This window comes from Leptonychotes weddellii, chromosome X (assembly GCF_054177405.1).
Source record: "Leptonychotes weddellii isolate Sample4059 chromosome X, ASM5417740v2, whole genome shotgun sequence".
Lineage (NCBI taxonomy): Eukaryota > Metazoa > Chordata > Mammalia > Carnivora > Phocidae > Leptonychotes > Leptonychotes weddellii.
The window spans coordinates 31,566,905-31,588,481 of record NC_138385.1 but is presented as its reverse complement, the minus strand read 5'-3'; the positions used below and the strand labels follow the sequence as shown (position 1 = coordinate 31,588,481).

The following is a 21,577-nucleotide window of genomic DNA, read 5'->3' as shown; positions in this document are numbered from 1 at the left end:
GTGATGCATCCAGCTTTGTTCTTCTTTCTCAAGATTGTTTGGGCTATTCATGGTATTTTGTGGTTCTATATGAATTTTAGGATTTTTTTCTATTTCTGTAAAAAAAATAAGCAGATTTGGGGCACCTGGATGGCTCAGATGGTTAAGCGTCTGCCTTCAGCTCAGGTCATGATCCCAGGGTCCTGGGATCAAGCCCCACGAGTTGGGCTCCCTGCACAGCAGGGAGTCTGCTTGTCCCTCTCCCTCTGCCCCTGCTTGTGCTCTCTCTCTTGCTTACTCTCTCTCTCAAATAAATAAATAAAATCTTTTAAAAAATAAGCAGATTTTCTATACATAGACCAAGGTGTCTGATAAAGTATTAGTACAGTCAGTTCATTAGGCAACTACTTGTCTTTTCCCCCAGGGCAGTGGTTCTTAACCTGAGGAGCTTGTTAAAAATACATATTATTGGGGTGCCTGCGTGGCTCAGTCAGTTAAGCAACCAACTCTTGGTTTTGGCTCAGGTCATGATCTCAGGGTCATAAGATTGAGAGGAGAGCCTGCTTCTCTCTCTCCCTCTGCCCCTCCTCCTGCTCATGCACTCCCTTTCACTCTCTAAAATAAATAAATAAATCTTTAAAAAAAATACATATTCGGGGCGCCTGGGTGACTCAGTCGTTAAGTGTCTGCTTTGGGCTCAGGTCATGGTCCCAGGGTCCTGGGATCGAGCCTCACGTCAGGCTCCCTGCTCAGCGGAGAGTCTGCTTCTCCCTCTCCCACTCCCCCTGCTTGTGTTCCCTCTCTCACTGTGTCTCTCTCTGTCAAATAAATAAATAAAATCTTGAAAAAAATACATATTCTCAGTTCTCAGTCCTGCAGAAGATCTGGGATAGAGCCAACATTCTGTATTTTGAAAGAGCTCCCTAGGTAATAAAGCATAGCCCTGGTTAAAAACCACTGACCACTGAAAGGCCAGCAACAGGAGTCTGAGTCACTCCCATTGTCATTCCTCCTCATTCCAACCCCTATTATTGCTGACTTTAGGGTGACATGGGAAGCTCTAAGGTGAGTATTTTTAGAGAATAATTGCTGCCATGGCTACCTCAATAAAAACCCACCAAGTAATTAATACAAAATTGACAGATTTAATCTGTGCTGAGAAAATTCACTTGTCCAAGTTCATCATGTGAGCGATGAAGATAGAGCAGTACTTGGACCAATCACCATATGTAGTCCAAGCCAGATGGTACTATCCCTTCTAAATGTCTAAATATATGACAGGAAGGTAAGAAATTATATTATCGCCGTGCTAGAGCTTAGCTACCAGAAAAAAAAAAAAACCCAAAACAAAACACCTTCCTGTAAGGATGAAATAAGCAAAGTCTGAATTTGAGCAATGTGTACTAGGTTTGATTGGGTGGAAGGGTTATTTTTAAAAGGGAGCATTAGGGTTCTAATCAGGACAAACTGACATTATTGATTCACTGTCTTAAGGCCTACAAGCTCTTTGGGAACTTTGACATTTCGCCCCCAGGGGAATCAGAAATGAGCCAGACAGAGCTTCTGATTCGCAAATACTAAGAAGGAGACCTTAGACATAGCTTCAGTACCAGGGCAGGAGTATGATGCAGTGGCTAAGAGCATGCGTTTAGAGTCAGACACAGCTGGGCTAAGAGATTAGTCTCCATTACTTACTAGTTGTGTGACCTGGAGCAAACTGCCTAACCACTGCAAGATTCATTATTCCCTTCTGTAATTTCTAAAGCAAACCCAACTGTCAAGCTTTGGTGCCTCTGTATGGGCAGCTCCCTCTGCTCAGAATACCACTCACCTCCTTTTACCTTGACCAACTCCTACCCATCCTTCAGGTCCCGAATCAACGTTGCCACTTTCTGGAAGCCCTGATCCCCCCGATCAGAGTGAGACAAATCTGTGTCTCCTCCCCAAGTGCACTAAACACGACTTCAATTATAATACATGTATGGTAATTGGTAGTTTTTAAGAATTTGTTTCTTCCACACACGAGGAGCCAGCAGACTAGGGCCTGTGTGCTAAATCTGACCCACGACCTCTTTTTGTATATCCCTCAAGAATGGTTTTGGCATTTTTACAGAGTTGGTTCAAAAAAGAGGAATATGTGGGGCGCCTGGGTGGCTCAGTCGTTAAGCGTCTGCCTTCGGCTCAGGTCATGATCCCAGGGTCCTGGGATCGAGCCCCGCATCGGGCTCCCTGCTCGGCGGGAAGCCTGCTTCTCCCTCTCCCACTCCCCCTGCTTGTGTTCCCTCTCTCCCTGTCTCTCTCTCTCTGTCAAATAAATAAAATCTTAAAAAAAAAAAAAAAAAAAAGAGGACTATGCAATAGAGATCTTTAAGTGTCCCACAAAGCCTAAAATATTTACTATCTGGCTCTTTACAGAAAAAGTTTGCTGACCCCTGCCATAGATGATTAGCAATTTAAAGGTGAGGACTAATTTTCATTACACTGTGTGTCCTATTCCTAACTCAATGCCCGCCACATAATAGGCACTCAGATGTTTGTCGAATGAAAGAATGAATTCACTAGTCTAACCAATATTTTTTAAAGTATAATTTATGACAGGAGCAAGAAACAACGTTATTTTGTCTCCCAATGTGCAAGGAAAACTTACTCTGTTGGGGTAAATTTTTTCTGACCCTGGATGGAAATTTGGATGGACCACATGACTTTTCTGTTCATTTCTTCGAGAATCAACAGGCGTCAGATCACTCGAAGTCACAAAACATGAACTTGGTTCGGTAATCAGGACATATTCAGTCCGAGATATTAATCAAATTCTTCAGGTTACTCAGAGATAAGGTCCCCATTCCCACCCCATGCTAAGGCCTACAGGTCATGGCCACCTGCCTTTGGAGAAGGAGGGGATGATAGGTTTTCTTCTTTTTCTCTCCACTTGCCAACTCCTATATGGACCCTCACCCGGGTGGAGCAGGAATACAGAAGACAGTAAAGGGATTAGTCAATTCTTCCTTGGTAGAATGAATGGCTTCCCACTTTCTGGGTCTCCAGCTCTTCTTTGGGTTCTTTAAAGGCCCCCATCACTGAGGACCCCTCTCGTGCAATTTGGGAGACCTGGATTGATGCATCTCTATTCAGGTTCGTGGTTTACAACTCCTCCTTCAGCCCCTATCTCCAGCTATTTTTTGCTGGGGTCTCTCCACCCCTCTAGGTGGCTCTATTAGACAGGGTCCAGGGTGACCCCACCTTGGCTCTCTCTCTTGCATGGCCCGCATTTGGTTCCCAGGAAAGAAACATCCGTTGCCCTGACAAATCCTGGGAATGCCAGCCAATCCCAACACAGTCAGCCCTGTCCTCCTGCCAAGGGCCACATGAGCTTTCTCAGAATGGGGGACAGCCCCGATCCTCTGCCTCTACTGCAGGGAGCAAATGTCAAGCTCTCTGCACGGTCCGGTGAAACACCCTCTCACTAGGGTTGAAGTGAAGGAGGTAACATACCCCGTACCCCAGGACTCCTGTGGAGGGTGGTGTGAAGTCTTAGCCTGGCAACAGATCTCTCTAAAGAAATGTCTTCACGAGTTTTCCTTCCCACTCTTCTCCACAATCCGACTTCTTTTCATTTCTTGGAATCTGTTCTGGAGCATTTCCTCTATAAATTCTGTATATGATGATCTGACTTTGGAATTTCCCATCTATTGTAGGGGCACCTTTTATGTCTCTCTGGAAACTTGACTTTTACTAATATCATGTTACCTAGGGCTTATTTTGTTCTAATTAGGAAAGAAAAATTAGACTGCCCCTGGCTAAACTTTGTACCCAAGTAGCCTTATTCTCTTCTGACATCTAAAAATTTGAGATGGCGACATGAACACATACTGAGCATCTACCGTGTAGTGCTTGTTTCAAAGATATTTTCTCATATCATCCTCATGATGAGAGTCTTTCCCACCTTTACACGAGAAAACTTAGTCTCAAAGAAATTTATTGACTTTGTCAAGGTAGCCCAGAAAATACAGATCAAAGCCAAGGCTGAAACCCAGGTCCATCTGACTTCAAAATCCATGGTGTGTTTGTTACACTATAACCTTCGATGTTTTCCACCAAAATACCCTAAATGGCAGAATCGAATGAACATGTATCCCTGGAGAAGACTGGGTAGCCTGAAGAGGTCCCACCCTAAGTGCAAAATTGCTCTTAAGTCTCACGCTTGATTATAAAAATGCTTACAAAATGTGCGTTTTGTTCTACAATATGTGTTTATTGTCATAAAAACTTATCGAAAATTATCGCTCAAATTACCTAGGTCCTCCCTACTGAATTTTCAAGTAAAATTAATCCTCTAGAAAAATGCATTATGTTTACCCTGTAGTTTCATGAGTCTTGAGCATACCACTCCAGTTTGAGCAACCCCAGCAGAGTCCATAAGATATTAGACTATGCCAGTAAAGTGTTAAGGATTTGAAGGGGAGTGATGCCTGGGTGGTTCAGTCAGTGAAGCGTCTGCCTTCTGCTCAGGTCATGATCTCAGGGTCCTGGGGATCGAGCCCCGCATCAGGCTCCCTGCTCAAGGAGGAGCCTGCTTCTCCATCTGCCTGCCACTCTCTCTCTCTCTCTCTGACGAATAAATAAATAAAACCTTAAAAAGAAGGATTTGAAGGGGATTCTCCACCCATCATAACCACCAGAATGAGGAAAATATAGAAGATGCAAGGCTGGTTAAGGAGAATTTGGGGATTAAGGGAAAAGTACTGCAGTAATTTCTTAAAGATTGGCATAACACTGTTATTATTATATCCTACCGTTATTATTATACACTATTATTACCAATTCTGTAGTAAAAATTGCTGATGACCATGAGTTGTTGGATGAACAATGCACTAATGACATTATAATATTGGAAAGGTGACATGAGGCCATTCAGCTGTTCTTAACCCGTAGGCCATGGAGCATGGAAATCCGTTTTTTTTTAAATATTTTATTTATTTTTTTGACAGAGAGAGAGAGCACAAGCAGTGGGAGTGAGAGAGGGAGAAGCAGGCTCCCTGCTGAGCAGGAAGCCCAACACTGGACTCGATCCCAGGAAGCTGGGATCACGACCCAAGCCGAAGGCAGATGCTTAACCAACTGAGCCACCCAAGCACCTGGAGCATGGAAATTTTATGCCTGCTTTTGAGGGAGGGGAAGGTCCACAGCTTTTATTAGGTTCTCTGAGGAATCCAAGACCCACAAGAGGTTAAGAACCACTGCTGAAAGAACAGAGAATTTGGGATCGCGCTGCCTTGTTTTCGAATACTTGCTCCAAGCTTACTAAATTGCATGGGATACTTCCTCCTTGAGCCTCAGTTTCCTACTTTGTAATATGAGAATAATAATACCCAAGTCACAGGGCTATTGTGAAGGTTCGATGAAATTCTCTCCATGAATCTCTTGAACCGAATAGGCATTCAAGAAATGTTAATCCCCTTCCTCCTGCCACAGTATCTATAACACGGGAGGGGCATTTCACGTACAGGTGGGCACGCCATTTATAATGGAGCACATACCCTGGATACATACACTTTCTTCAAAGATATTCTGCCTCACGCGTAGACCCCCCCCCCCAACCAGAAATTCAGACCTAGATTCCAAAACCGCCGCTACGGTCCACAAAAGAATTCAAAATAAAAGTATTCGGTTGGTGCAAAAAAAAAAAAAAAAAAAAAGAGGTGTCCCAAACCTGGGAACACACATAAGCATCCATTCTGTTTGTAAAGATGAAATCATGTAAATCCCACTACATGCTGGCATGCTTGGTTTCCATTCTAAGCATCTATTACTATAAGACCTCGGATGAAAAACCTCCCGATTTGAGCAGGAGATCTGATCCTCTGAAATGACACATGGAGAAGCTTTGACAAAGACAGGGAGTCTTCGCTAATCCTACAGCTGCGTAAGGAAGCCTCGAAGGGGTTAAAGTGGAAGGCTTATACAAACTTTGCTTCTCAGCTTCTCTCTATCTCCTCCCTCTCGGGCTGCACACACAGCTAAGGCAGAGCAGAGCTGAATCGTTACCTTTCCCGCATACTCTAAACTGTTGCCTGCGAAAGAGGACCTGGGGACTTAAGTGTTCAGACTGCTTGCATTCAAGTGCTCCAGACGGTATGTGCACATCCAAACAGGCACCCCTCTTGGCTCTTTGGAGTTTATAAGGAGCACACATCTGAAACTGCACTCCGAAGCCATTAAGTGGCAACTGGCATTTTAAGTAACTATTACAAGGTGCTTTTCTGGGTTTGCGCTGGCAAGGTCTGACACTTTAGAAGGATGAAAGAGAAAGCGTACTTTGCACGAATGTAGTCCTGCTTCTGGCAAAATGAGGCTTGCATTCTATTTTCCAGATATGCCAGAGATGTTCCCGAACAAGTTGCCTGTCGGTGCAAGCTTCAAAAGGGATACTTAAATGGCCAACCCCATTCATCCCGTAAGCCAAGAAAGGTAAGAGAGATTTGGAAATATTATGATGTTATTCACGGTGAAATGAGCGGCAGGATCTTATTTATCAGCAGGTGTGACAAAGAGGCACCATCTGCAGCAGAAGATACAGCAACTCCCACTTGAGAAAGCTTATTACTTAATGGCTCTCGCCATTGAAGAAGCACTTGCTGCTGGAATTGTTTTTCATGGGGCTGATGTGAAACTAGATACTCTTAACAGCTTCTACCTCCCTTAGTTTTCTCACCCCCACACTGGGCAGATAAATACAAACAGAATGCGTGTGTTCACTCCTGCAAGCTGTTGCAATTGATAATTTCAGCTCTCTCTTCTGAATTGTTCCACTGATCATTTTCCTTACCTATCTGGTGGAATTGCCGATGTCATGCAGAAAAATGCAAAATTACCAAGTGAATTGTTTTCAGAACGTTATCGTGTTAAATAAAAAAGCAAAAGTAACTACTAGGAGCTCCTTGAGGACCAACACAGGGATCCGGGTACATTTCTCTCTATATCCTGAGCACTTAGCAGAGTGCCTGGTAGTTGATGGGCACTCAAAGGTTTGCTGAATAAATATCAATCTGATTTAGGTGGTCCAGGCAGAACTTTGTTGCTCTTATTGGGAACAAGTTTCACCCAAGGGATTCCTTTCAGGATTGATGGATGGAGAAAGCTCCACATTCCTTCATGATCTGGGTGGGTACATTATTATTTTACCTCTGTGAGGTTACACATACTAAGTTGATGTCGAACATTACCGAAGACTTGGTATTTTGATGTTCAGACCAAAACACAATTTTTTTTTTTTTAGTTACCAAGAGTTGTATTTACCAAGTTAATGACACGTAATCAGAAAACCAAAGGTGCATTCACATCGCTTGTGGGTATTTTGATTTACATTAGACGTGAAGAAAACCAGATGTTCAGGCTAATGGTGGACATTGGACCATTATTAAATTAATCTCTTTCCCTTTGCAGTTCCCCCAAACTTCCCTCCCCCCTTTTTTTTCCTCCTCCGTCCTTTCCCAGTGTTTTCCTGCATCCCTATCTTTCTCTCTGCTTCCTAATCACTCATTCTCTCCCACCTCTTCTTCATACATCCTTCATCATCTTACTCCTCCCATTGCTTCCTTCCCTTCTCCCACTTTCTCTCCCCATTTCCCCCCCTTTCCCCCTTAATTCCTTACCCTTTTTCCTATCCCTCACTCTCTTCCTTATCCCTCAACAGCTTTCAATCACTTTACAAAGACTGGAGCCTGATGATTATTTTATAAGCTTCCCAGAAAGGACTGCAGGATTCTAAAATTGTGTAAGGGTCTTTCCATGAAAATCAGATCCTTCAGAATCAATAGAATTTCAATTTCTTTTGAAATTGCATTGTGCTTTTTCTTCACAAATGGTGCAGACCTTTTAACAGAGCAATCACATTCTCTGTGCAACCCATTAATTAGTTAGCAATGAGAGCTATGGCAGTTCTGTTTGGAAAGCTTTTACGAGAAGTTGTCACACGTACAGGACCAGAGTAACAAAGAGGATTTCCCAGTACCTAACTCTTCGTTTACTCATTTCAAAGTCCTTAATGGAGCTCGGAAATTAAATCAATAGACCTCTCTGAATTCGCCATGGTGTTCAGTCTCTTGCAGACTATAGAGGTTTTAAGAAATGTGTAATTAGTTTTCCAAACCCTCAAATGGAATGTGTAAGGAAATTGACAACTGTACATGAGATCACTGTTCTCCACAACTTATCCAAGCTTCACAGAATTCTAATAAATATTTAATAAATATTCAGACCTGAGGAAGATTCAGGGTCGATTGTGTAGGAAGCAGACAATGTATTATCAACTGTTACTGAAAAGCATCTATAGACAGAATTAAACTTCCTAAAATTTAAGGCTGTAAACCCATCCCATGTAGTTCTCCTTTAAAATCATATAACGGATAGTAATTCAAGAGCAGAGTTTCTAACACCGTGATTATTCCTTAGTTCCAGATTATAATCAGGAATTTAGTTTCCTTTGCACAGTAAGAGATGAGGAAGAGGAATAAAAAGAAAATGGAGTTTCAGGCTCTTCCCCAAGGTATATTAGCAGGCAGAAGAGAAATAAGACTATGTTTCTCTTCAAATTGTCAGTGCTAGGTGGATTTCCTCATATCCATGCATTTATTCAATAATTATCGAACAGCTACTGTGAGCAAGGTTAAGGGATAGAATGTTGAAAAAAGATCCTCAAGGGGTTTATATATTACAACTTGGGGGAAAACACATGAAATAGATATTTACAATATTAGATGAATGTTAATTCTCTGGGAGTGATACAGAGCATGTGGGAATTAGGATTTAGGTGGGAAATTAAGGTCAGTTTCATGAGCTGAACCATAAAGAATGGTAGCATTTCCCCAAACAGAGATATGTAAAGATGAAAGGAACTGGTCAAACAAAAACATGAAGGCAGGGAAGTAGGTGACAGTGAACATTCCAGCTTGATGGGAACGAAGGGTAGTGGAAGGATGTAGGTCAGCCAGGACCAGGGCATTGCCAGCCTTGAATGCCAAGCTAAGGAGAATGGAGTGAAGTCCAAAGGCAATAAGGATCCTCAAAGGCAATATGTGGGCCTCCAAAACTTGACTCCTTTTTCACCCTATTTGATTAGTTGTAAAGAAATCATATGGTAATAGAGCACAGAGTAAAAAGAGCAAGTCGAAGAAGATGACATATAGCTTGACACTTTTTTTATGAAGTTAAAAACAAAACTAAATAACATATTGTTTCAGGCATAGGGGTGTGTGTGTGTGTGTGTAAATAAAAGCAAGGTGATGATTCACAAAATTTAGAGTATTGATTATTTTGGGGGAGCAATAGGTAGCAGGACAAGATGGGGAGGAGCATAGGTAGATGTCCGTATAAATTCTTAATTGTTCTCAATCTTAAAGTTGGTGGGTGTTTGTTCACAGATGTTTGTCCGTGAGTGTTATTTTTTTTTCCATGCGTGTTATGAAGTAAGCAAATAAAAGAGGCCCTGGAGGCACTATGCCATAAACCAAGGAGTTATCCAAATCTGTGCAGCTGAGGACCGCGGTAGACTAAAAAGATACCCCAATGATAAAGAGGGGCCTCCCACTTGGCTGGCACCAGCAGGGAGTGTTTATTTTCCTTCCATTTCTCTCCTCTGGGTGAGCTGCCTGGGACTGTCGGAGTCCTGAATCCGAAGCACTCTGCTGTATTTGGAGAATGGTGTTGCTCAGCCCCGGCTGCAGATCAGAATCACCTGTGGGGCTTTAAGCATTACAGACGTGCATGCCCCACGCAGACCCACTGAATCCGAGCCTCTGGAGGAAGGACCCAGGTACATACATTTTCAAATCACTTCATAAGTGATCCCGAGGGCAGCAGGGACTAGAAACCATTCCTTGCAGAGGGTGCTTCAAAATTCGAAGTGGCCAGCTTGTCACAAATGTAGATTTCAGGGTCCTATCCCCAGAGAGTCTGATCTAAAAAACAAGGGACAGGACCTCGCAATCTGCATTTGTCATAAGCATCTCCAGGTGATTCTGATGAAGGGACTTCCTGGGACCACATTGAGAAACATTGCCCCAAAGGTTCCAAAACACTAGGGACTCCAGGTGATGACTCTGTGTATTCGTTTCCTAGGGCTGCCATAAACAAAGTACCACATACTGGGTGGCTTAAAACAACAGAAATTTATTCTCCTAGGTCTGGAGGTTAGAAGTCTGAAATCAAGGCATCAGCAGGGCCATGTTCTCTCTACAGTCTGTAGGGTAAAATCCTCCCTTGGCTCTTCCAGCTTCTGGTGTTTGCTGGCAATCCGAGGCATTCCTCAGCTTATAGATGCATCACTCCAATCCCTGTATCGTCCCTTCTGATAAGGACACCAGTCATATTGGATGAGGGCTAACCTAATGACCTCATTTTAACGTGATTACATCTGCAAAGACCCTATTTTGAAGTGAGGTCACATTCACAGGTACGAGGTGTTAGGACTTCAACATATGTGTTGGGGAGACACAATTCAACCCATAACACTGTTTTAAATAGTTTTTTTTTTTTTTTTTTTTTTTAAGGAGGGCCCCAAACCACCAATAAGACTTATTAGCTATGTTCTTTGGCTGGGATATCTAGAGAGAAATACCTACAGTTACCTTTCAAAACTCGATGTACAAAGAACCACTTGAAAAGCTTGGGTTTAGGATGCATATTCCTGGGTCTTGATCCAACATATTAGAATTCAGGAAGCCCCAGGAAGGGCCTAGAAATCTACGTTTCAGGTGACATGGTGGGGGGGGGGTCCATGCATCACGCCCTTGAGAAAAACTGGATTTAGAAGAACAAGCAAGGTCGAGGACCAAGTGGTTTGGGGAGGAGGAGCTCCCAAGAACAGACCTGAAATCTGCATTGGTAACAAGCTGCCCTGATGATCCATTGCCTTTGGGAGATGGTGTTTCTAGGGAACTAAAGGATATCTACTGTGATTGTCTTTTCCACTTGCTAGTGAATCAGAAATCAAAATAAATATACCTTTAAGTAGTGGACAAATGTTTCCTAGACCTTCGGTCCAAAGACAGTAGAAAGATAGCCTGTCTCTTTGCCCTTGTTTCTTATGAACCAGGTGGCTCTGCTAGACAGTAGGGCAGTTAGATAGGTAGGCTAAGAAACATGCTGACTACAGAAAGTATAGTGTGGATGAATGAATATAAATTTTAAGTGCTCCCAGGCTGGGGGATTATTGGAAGAATAGTGTGATTGTTGGAGCTATTTCCATGAACTCTCCTCGGGTATGTTAACAGGAGACAGAACTAGGCTACATTGTCCGCTCTCCGCTACTACTGCATAGAAGTTTGACGAGTGATGGAAGTTTATATTGTTTATTTTAGTCACCCATATTCCAAATTCATGTTCAGAATGACAAGCTAAATCATTTTGGAAGGTGTCAACAGTAAATAGCTGACCCTATTCACACACTGGAATGTTTTTGCCAATAAAGACAAAGTTCTGTCTTTACCAATAATGAAAGATATAGTTATTCGCTCAGAACAGACGTACCCTCTCAATTCTGTCTGATCTACAAATACTGGGGAAAAAAGTACATTCTTGGGGCGCCTGGGTGGCTCAGTCGGTTAAGCGTCTGCCTTCGGCTCAGGTCGTGATCCCAGGGTCCCGGGATGGAGCCCCACATTGGGCTCCCTGTGCAGCGGGGAGCCCGCTTCTCCCTCTCCCTCAGCCCCCTCCCCTCCTGCTCTGCTTCCTCTTGCTATCTCTCCCTCTCAAACAAATAAAAATAAAATCTTTAAAAAAGTACATTCCCACTCCACAGACCTAAATGAGAGAGAAAGAACACAAAAACAAAATTGGGGGAAGCCTGCATTCCTACAAAGTCTATGATTTGTTAAAATGAGCCATGGCACTGGGACCTGGAGTTTGAAAAATGACTCCTTAGATTTAGGTCTTCTTTATTTTATTTTATTTTTTTAAGTAGGCTCCATGCCCAACGTGGGGCTTGAACTCACAACCCTGAGATCAACAGTCGCATGTTCTACCAACTGAGCCAGCGGGGCACCCCTAGGTCTTCTTTATTTTAACGCTAGGATTACCTGGTTAAGCCAGGGCAGCCGTTCTCATCCTGGCTGCACTTGAGAGTCACTTGGGAGCTTTTAAAAAATACTGGTGTTTGGACCCCACCCCAGACCGATAAAATCTGACTCTCTAGAGTGGTTTCCTGGCCCCTATTGTGGAGATTATGATTTAGAAAGTCTACTTTGGGGCCCTTGGTCTATATTTTATTAAGTACCTTGGGTAAATCTTAGGACCAATTAGTTTGGAAAACACTATCCTAATCTAGCCTAGTTATTAGTTGCTGTTCAGTGATTTGAATTTTTCCTTTCTTTAATAGCCATTTACCACATAGCGAAAGGCATTCAAATTGAAAACTCAGGGTATCATTTTAAAATTAATTTGCCCTTAGCAAACATTTTGCAATATGTCCCTTAATTTGTATCCCAAAAGAAACTGCCATCTGTTTCTCTTAGATACCTGAATCTTCTATTTCTGTTTTTGATTTTCAGGAATATAAATCTGTTGAAGAATCTTAAGAGTCAAATCTTCTGAACCTAGACAGACTGCTGTCAGCATCTCTGAGACCTCCTCCTTCTGAGAATTACCAGGTCTGACAACACTTTCCCTCCAACCTACCGTGAGGGACGTCAACACACGCACTCAAGCCGTGGCAGCTGGGCAGGAACCTTACCAGCTCCATCCTGAGGGGAGATTCTGAGAGACAAGAAGCGTGAAAATTCAGATATGCTGAGCCTGAAATATACAAAAGCCTTTAGACAGTCTCCTCACAGAAGAACCCAGTTAAATCCACGTAATTAGTGCGCACACTTAGATGAGCCGTAGGTAAAGCAGAGAGCCTTTCTCCCTCCATCAAAACAGAGTAAAAGTTTGATTTCATACTCGGAGATTTCTTGTCCCCATACCAGTATTATAAAAAGCAGTTTCCCCATCATTTGTTTTAATCAGTATAAGAGCAGGACTGTGGAAAAAGAGTTATTTATATATTATTTTTTTAACGATTAAGAATTTCTGATAAAACCTATTGAGGGACAAGGGTGCTGGGCTGGAGGATAGAGTGTGGCCATTGCCAAATTAGAACATCACCATTTTCTTGCTTGTGCACCACTTACTTGGTTCAGGTCGTGATTGCTTTCTTTGCACGAGATTGTTAGAACACCTCCAGTATATTCAGAGACAGTCTGAGTGACTGTGGAATGCCTCGAGGGCAATAGAAAGCAAACCGAAAGAGGTACCCACAGAAGTTTTGAGGGATGACGGAGGTGCATTTCAAGTACCATGGAAACCTCACCGGCCGGGCCCATTTCCCCACCCTGGCAACAGAGGTCGACACCACTGCAGATAAGTATTCCAACCTCTACATGTATGTGGGCTTATTCTTGAGCCTCCTGGCCATTCTCCTCATCCTGCTCTTCACAATGCTCCTTCGGCTCAAACATGTCATCTCACCCATCACTTCTGAGAGCACGGAAAGTGTCCCTCAGTTCACAGATGTAGAGATGCAGAGTCGAATCCCCACTCCTTAAAGTCAGGCTGAATACGTGCGCTAGTGGGTCTCAGTAAACCCTTGTATGTTGATGTCCAGGAAAGCTTATTTTGTTGCACGTGGCTTCCTGTGTAGGGAATCAACAAGTTGTTTATTTAACAAGCTGTTCGTGGTTTTTTTGTGTTGTTCTTATCTTGATTCTGCTTGTGGGATATCTAAGAGGTTTAAGACTCGTTCTGTGCCAGGAATAAAGGAAATGGCAGCTGGTTGGGAGGGCAGGTTGCCATAGTAACCAAAGAGAGCCTGGGCCTTGAGCAAACCTCAGACCACAGAAATTCATATGCAGCTATTGTAAAAAAAACACAGGATCCCTGGAAGCACCGAGAACAAGAAAGATTTGCTTTCGAAGGGGCTGATGGTTCAAAGAGGGTACCCCCAAGAAAAGGACAAGTTTTAATTGAGCATTTGGACCCTAAAGAATCGTCTCTGCTGACATGAAGCTAAATCATGTCAGAGGCTGATGGAAGGGACCACGAACCCTTTCCCAAAGGAACAGGGATTTTATCATCCAAGGCCATTGGGTTTGTCCCAAACCAAAGAAGAGATTTAAAGAAACTGTTGCAGTTTAAAGAGCAACTTTGCAGAAAGAAGTTGCTAGTCAACAAATTCGTCTAGAGAGGGAAAAAAATGTGCATTTTATATCTGTGTTATTACTATTACTGGACTTTCAAAAACTCAGATAATGGCAGATGTATTACAAAAATCCAGAATGATGAGCCACCCCCAAACCAAGGGAAAATTAAGTTCAAATGTGCTCGTGACAATGAAACTTACATTATACGTGCAGCTTCTTTACCTTTTTCTCCCTCCCCATCACGCTCTAGGACTGAGTTGCACCCAAAGATGAGTTTTGTTTAAAGATGATCCTGGCAGGGCGCCTGGGTGGCTCAGTTGGTTAAACGACTGCCTTTGGCTCAGGTCATGATCCTGGAGTCCCTGGATCGAGTCCCGCATCGGGCTCCCTGCTCAGTAGGGAGTCTGCTTCTCCCTCTGACCCTCCCCCCTCTCATGCTCTCTCTCTCAAATAAATAGTATAAATAAAAAACCTTTAAAAAAAAAAAAAGATGATCCTGGCAAAAAAGACCCAACTAGACTTTAAAGCAGAAATGAAATAATATTGGTATTCTGTCACTGTATGACTGTGGCTTTGGACAAAACATTCCATTTTCTGGGTGCCAGGTTTTTCTTTCTGAAAAAATGATCAGAGAGCTATTTAGTCGCTGAGCTCCTTTAGATCTGAGTGTAAGAAAAAGACAAAGGAGGAAAGGACTAAACACCACCCTCCTACAAATCCTTATTAAGATCAATGCCCTCAAATGTCACATTTGTCTTTCCCAGAAAACACGTTTTCTTTCCTGATCCCTGCCCAAAGATGAAGTGTTTGGCTTATTACCTATAAGAGAATGATATTTTTAAAAATTCCATTCTCATAAGTAGCCTAGTATGCCAGTAGTAGAGAAAGAATTTGATTTTTTTTTTTAAGTGAACGTTCCAAAAGGGAACCGAGGGAGATGAGTCCTATTTACAAATCAGGCATTAGAAGGCTGGTCATCTACTTGCTGCCAAAGAACTAACACGTGCGTGTTAATTTCTACCTGCTTAAAATAATTCTACCCTCGTTAAAAAACAATTAGTTCTCTCTGGCACCTAAAAGGTGGTCCTCAAATTTCACAGGGTGCTCCCTCGGGAACTGCAGTGGCGTGAGAGAGAAATGGTCCGGACTGGATGGCAGGTTAATGCCACCTCTACCAGACATGCAGCTCTCTCTAGTCTGTTACCAATTTAGATTGGCCCCTTTACTCTGATCTAAATCTAGCTTGGTTGTGAAATTCCCAAGTGCTTTCTACTTTTATACACAGTCATTTGCCAATACTCCTCTCTCCAAGGGGCTGCAAAGTGTGAAATCCCCACATGCAGAGCTAAACTTAGCAGCAAGGCTCCTGCCTCTGGCGCACCTGTTACAATAGCGGACCTTGAGAGTTGGCAGCTGTATTCGGCACCATTCCGAAGAGATCAGCAGGTAGGCTAAGACATAGGGCATGCACTTCCCTTTTGGCATTACGTTTTCCAAAACGCATAGTGACTCTTACATTATTACATTTGGTGGTTCGAGTTGTGTCTGCCTTCAACAGCCAGACTCCATGTACCCTTCAAAATTTTCGTTCTTGGCAGCCTTCCATGGACTCCATCACAGGTTGGCAATGTTCCCCACAACTTCTCAAGGACACACATATCCCCTCGCTCCAGGCTCTCCCTTTTGTGCTCACAGTATTTGAATGCACTTTACAGGTGAGAAGTCAGTGGCTGGATAACATGAAGGAACTGAGTACACTTTCAACAGCAGTGAATAGCAAGATATTCAATGCCTTGATGCCCGAGTTGATGAACAGACAGACTACAAATCCATTCCTGCCGACCTGACCTCCCCAACCCTCATTTCCGGAGCTTAAAGCTGCTCTTTAATCACTGACTTGGATGAAGAGTCCTAATTTATGATTAGGTTACTCACCTGGAAAACAACCACCCTCTTTCATCACAACTGCCCCATGGGATCCAGATCTTCACTGAGCATTAACCAAAGCCCACAGCACAGTTGCACTAAAATAGTGGCATAACCCCCCCGCCCCGATACACACACACACAATTTCCAGTGATAACATAAATGGAGATGCATCTAAGCTGATGTGTCCTTATGGTGACTCACATGGTATTTAATTTTTAGGAAAATGAACTGGATGTTTTCATCATAGCAAACTTACTGTAAAGACAAGAATTTTTCCATTTGTATTAAATTATATTCTATCCCTTGATACATTAATTAACATATATTACTGCTCAAAGAGGCAGCCAGAGCAAACAGTGGGCATAATGTGAATTTATCCATCTATCCAAAATGCTGACTTGGCAACTCCCTCCCCCATCCCCACTCTCCAAAAGTTGCACGGTAGCCTAAGTGCATATAAACAGGTTATTTATACGTAGATGTACTCTGTTTTAAGGTGAAAGAATGATTCTTCACTTTTTATTATGCTGACCCATATGAAATTGCCATTTCCGTAGGTCAAAAGTGCTCAACTATCAACAGTTTCATGTAATTCAACTTAATAAAGAGAAGACTCACCACATGAATTTTCTAAATGGTAAACTCTCCTGATAGGTTAAAAAATAACTCAATTTCTAAAAATGTACTTTGCATACATTTCAGAATCATGGGTTGTATAAAACAAGGTATATTGTAAAAAGACTTATGTATTATGTATTAGGCAGGAAATATTAAGGTTAATCAAGTAAAGATGGGTTCATCCAGCCTAATCCTTCCATCCATGCCAAATCTGAAGCTTTGGACTCTAACTGACTTTGACTGCTGCAGACCCCACAGTACTTACTACGTAGGTCAAAGGGGTCCACTTGATGCAATTAAATGGTTGTATTTAGTAATACATTTTTTTCACCTGCATTTGTACTAAAGGAACTTTTTTTTTTAACAAAATGAAGAACTGTGTGAAAGAAAAAAATTGGGTTTCTTTTGTTTGAAATTGTCAATATTTCAGATAGATTCATATGGTATAAAAACAAATCTAATATTTCAATTACTATTTAGCATGTCATTTTTGATCCCTGGAAAATAAACTTTGGTTTGCTGATAACACATATCTATTGCCTGAAGAATGTAAAGAACATTAGTCTCTTCATCCTGATATAAATGGGAACAGCTGCCAATTTGTGGGATTCATAATTTTTTTATTTTTGAGAGAGCGAGAGAGCACGTGTGCACGTGCATGCAGGTGCGCAAGCGGGAGGGGGGAGGAGCAGAGGAAGAGGAAGAGAGAGCCTGACTCGGGGCTTGATCTCATGACCTGGAGATCCTGACCCAAGCCGAAATCAAGAGTCATACGCTTAGCTGATGGAGCCACCCAAGCGCCCCTGTGGGATTCATAATTTTGAGGTGTCATTATTTCTTCTTATTCCCCAGTTTCCCAGCCTTTATTTTCTTCTGACTTGCAAAGTTATTGATGCATTTGTTTCTATTGTAGTAAGATGTGAAAAATGGATAATGAATGCCAGCTTCCAGGGAAGGTGATCCGAGATAAGAGTGAGATAAGGTATCTAAAGTATCACTATCTTTCAACATTTCCCGCCCCTCACAGGTTATTTTTTTGACGTACCTTTCCTTTTGTCCTTTCTTTATTTGAGCTTCACAGCCACCCTGTGAGTAACTGAGTGTTACACGAACACAAGTGAGGGAGGCATTCATGGTTACACACAGGCCGAGTCAAGACTACACTGTCAGTCTTTGGATTCCTAATTTAGTACTCCTCCTACCATGCTTTGCTTTCTGAACACTGAATAGATATTTCAAAGCTATCCATGCTAGGATACTCCAAGTTCTGCCAACAACGTTTGAGCTCTCTAGGCGATTAACTCCCTGTACCCAAATTCAAAACAAATAAGCAGAATTACTCCATCTCTTCAATTTTATAGCCACAGTAATGCATATTAACAAACTGTAGGAAAGTTTACACAAAGGCAGATCCTGCAGGTTTAATTTACATGAATGAAGGGAAGAGGCAGAAATATGGATGGATTATCACCCGCAATGCAAATTCCATCCTCTGATCAGTTGACTTAATGTCCACAGTCAATGCCAACCCCTCATATGCATGATTATCTCTCCCCTCACCCCTAGAAAGGAGAACACCTCCTCTTAGGTAAAAATAGTGCACTTTTTAAAAATTGTGTAGTGTTCTAAGTATACACAGCAGTTCTATTTGTGCTCTATAATAGATGCAATGACACTAAGAGGGAGAGAATTATTGGCTAAAAGGGCTTCCTTCAGCCACAAAGAATGAATTGGTGTGCCTGTTGGAAAAGGAGACAAAAATATGGAACATATGTATAGCAGGAAAAGGAAGTGCACCTATTAAATATAAGTGAGGAGATTTTGAAAAATAACTTGAGCAATTCTAGGTATTCTGATTCATTTTCACATCAAGTATTTATTGATAACATCATACATGAACATGGAGGAGAATAAAAGAGACAGATTATACAGTGTACTAGGCTAGGTTCTGCGGATCTAAAGTCTGCAGTGGGCAAGTTTGAAATCTGGCAAAGATGATGAGTACCTAAATTCATTCATTCATTTATTCACTCATTCAACATTTATTCAGCACCTCCTGTGTGTGCTAGCAGTGAACACAAGGTACAGTCTATGCCCTGGTGAAGGTTATAGCCTACTGGGATAGACAACACCAATCAGATCGTTACGAGACCACACTGTGTTCTAAAGATGAAGCATAGGGTGCTTAGGTACAGATAAAGTGGCAGGAATGCTGCCTTGCCAGGCCTAGAGTGTCAGGAAGGACTTGACTGAGGAGATACTATCTAAACTAAAATCTAGAGGATGTGTAAAAGGAGGGAAGGGGGCAAACCTTCCATAGAGAGAAGAGCATGTGCAAAGATTCTGCAATCAAATAAGCCTGTCACACCTAAAGAAGCACAGTGAGTGAAGAGAAGTCTCCTGAAGGCTGAAAAGCTTTACAGGGACAAGAACATGCAGGGCCAGGGGTGCCTGGGTGGCTCGGTCGTTAAGCATCTGCCTTCGGCTCAGGTCATGATCCCAGGATCCTGGGATCGAGCCCCGCATCGGGCTCCCTGCTCGGCGGGAAGCCTGCTTCTCCCTCTCCCTCTCCCACTCCCCCTGCTTGTGTTCCTGCTCTCACTCTCGCTCTCTCTGTCAAATAAATAAATAAAATCTTTAAAAAAAAAAAAAAAAGAACATGCAGGGCCTTATGGACAATGCTATAAGTTTTTTCCTTTATTTTCAGCACAAAGAAGAAGAGAACTCTTGCAGGACTGTGGAGGACAGATTGAAGACTGGCAAGAGTGGATACAGGGAGACCACTTGAGAGGCTATGGCAGTGGTTCAGGAGAAGGGTGGTAATACCTTTGACTTGCCACCATCAAGTGGTAGGAGGTAGGGGTAAAGAGAAGTTCATAGCTTGGAGATAGATTTAGGAGATAAAATCAGCATTACTTGGTGATGAATTGGATAAGCGATAAGTGGGGTAAGTAAGAAGAGTCTAGAATGACTGGTTTGAACAAGAGTGCTGGCTTTATTCACTGAGATACAGAACACTGGAGAAACACTGGATCAAAGGAGATGTGAATTTGGTTTCAGACATGTTTAGCTTAATGTACCTCTGAGACATCTATATGCAGTGTTGAATAGACCATTGAATATATGGGTCTGGTGCTCACATGAGAGATTAGGGCTAAACACATAAATTTCAGAGGTGTTCATGGATGAGGTAGCCCAGGGAGGAGGTTGTAGTGTCAACTGAAGAAAGAATGACAATAATGTAACACAGAATAAGTCCAAATATGCTCCTCCCTGTTTGGGGATGATTAGGGACTTGTCAAGCAGGTTGGGTAAAAAGATTAAGTTTAAGGGTTTTCAAACTAAGACAGATTGCCCAGAGACGCTTGGGAGCAGAAGAAGTAGAAAGTCCTTTGGGGAGAGGGAAGACTTCAGCCTGGGGAGACCAAAATCAAATATTAAGTACAAAGGTTCGGAGCAGGACCAGAAATAAGAAGGAAATAGAGCCAATAATCAGAAGCCAGAAACCAATGGAGCAGTGCAGGTACAGGTATAGAAGAATATAAAGAGGATCCCGAGAGTCTGCAGTGACAAAGAGTGGGTTGTCAAGACACAAGAGTGTGATTGTGGATCATGGTCCTGGCAGGAAGCAAATGGCATTCTCAAAAAGAGAGAGTAAAGAAACCTTAAGGAAAGGACTATTTATAAAGGGGTCGGTAAGATTAAGGGCTAACAACAGATGGCAGAGCACCTAAGGACTAGCGGCAGCAGAAAGCTACTATGACCACTCCTAGGCTTGAAGGGGGAAGGGGAGGGAATTGTGATTGGAATCTGGCCTGGCATGAGCCATGAGGAAGAAATTAACAGCCTTAGATAAAGAGACAAAGCCAGTAGGGGGCTGGAGAATTAAATATCCGACTTTGTCCTCCACCTTCCACTCTGCTGTTGCACACAGAATCTACCTGGATGCCAGAGGGCAAACAAGCCCAGGTAATGCAGTTTGTAGAGGTCAGCCTCCTAAACAAAGAGCAGAGTGGAGAAGGTTGTGCACATGGATGTGGAGAAGACAGGGAATCTCCAGCACAGAAGTAGCCATATTGGGATGGCTTAAAGATCTGACTTGAGGTTTCCTGAATAGGATTTTACCAAAAAGAGATAAAACATACTACAGGTTTTGAAAGGAGTTGTATCATTCAGTCCGATCAGAAAAACCAAAACCACTCTAGCTTTCCAATGGAGGGAATTTAATACAAGGACTCGATGATACATACAATAGAAGAAAACTGGGAAGAGTGAAACAACCTACAGATGAGCAAAAGCAGAAAGACCACCAATCCTTAAGCTTAAGAAATTATGGGAAGAAATGAACTATTGGGACTTCATCAAGATGAAAAGCTTTTGCACAGCAAAGGAAACAGTCAACAAAACCAAAAGACAACCAACAGAATGGGAGAAGATATTTGCAAATGACAGATCAGATAAAGGGCTAGTATCCACAATCTATAAAGAACTTATCAAAGTCAACACCCAGAGAACAAATAATCCAATCAAGAAATGGGCAGAAGACATGAACAGACATATCTGCAAAGAAGACATCCAAATGGCCAACAGACACATGAAAAAGTGCTCAGCATCACTCGGCATCAGGGAAATGCAAATCAAAACCTCAATGAGATACCACCTCACACCAGTCAGAATGGCTAAAATTAACAAGTCAGGAAATGACAGATGTTGGCGAGGATGCGGAGAAAGGGGAACCCTCCTACACTGTTGGTGGGAAGGCAAGCTGGTGCAGCCACTCTGGAAAACAGTATGGAGGTTCCTCAAAAAGTTGAAAATAGAGCTACCCTTCAACCCAGCAATTGCACTACAGCTTATTTACCCCAAAGATACAAATG

At 42.5% G+C, this 21,577-nt stretch overlaps 1 protein-coding gene across 1 annotated transcript; it reads left to right on the top strand.

The window, feature by feature from the left end:
* The first annotated feature begins 6,355 nt into the window (after positions 1 to 6,355).
* SERTM2 (serine rich and transmembrane domain containing 2) lies at positions 6,356 to 15,023 on the top strand. The gene is made up of 2 exons (XM_081808388.1): positions 6,356 to 6,447; positions 12,525 to 15,023. The coding sequence occupies exon 2, from the start codon at positions 13,287 to 13,289 to the stop codon at positions 13,557 to 13,559; it is 273 nt and encodes a 90-aa protein (XP_081664514.1). The 5' UTR covers positions 6,356 to 6,447; positions 12,525 to 13,286; the 3' UTR covers positions 13,560 to 15,023.
* Positions 15,024 to 21,577: the final 6,554 nt, after the last annotated feature.

What these genes read in the sequence shown, in the direction of transcription:
- SERTM2 (XM_081808388.1), top strand. Translation starts at nt 13,287, where the DNA reads ATGACGGAGGTGCATTTCAAGTACCATGGAAACCTCACCGGCCGGGCC.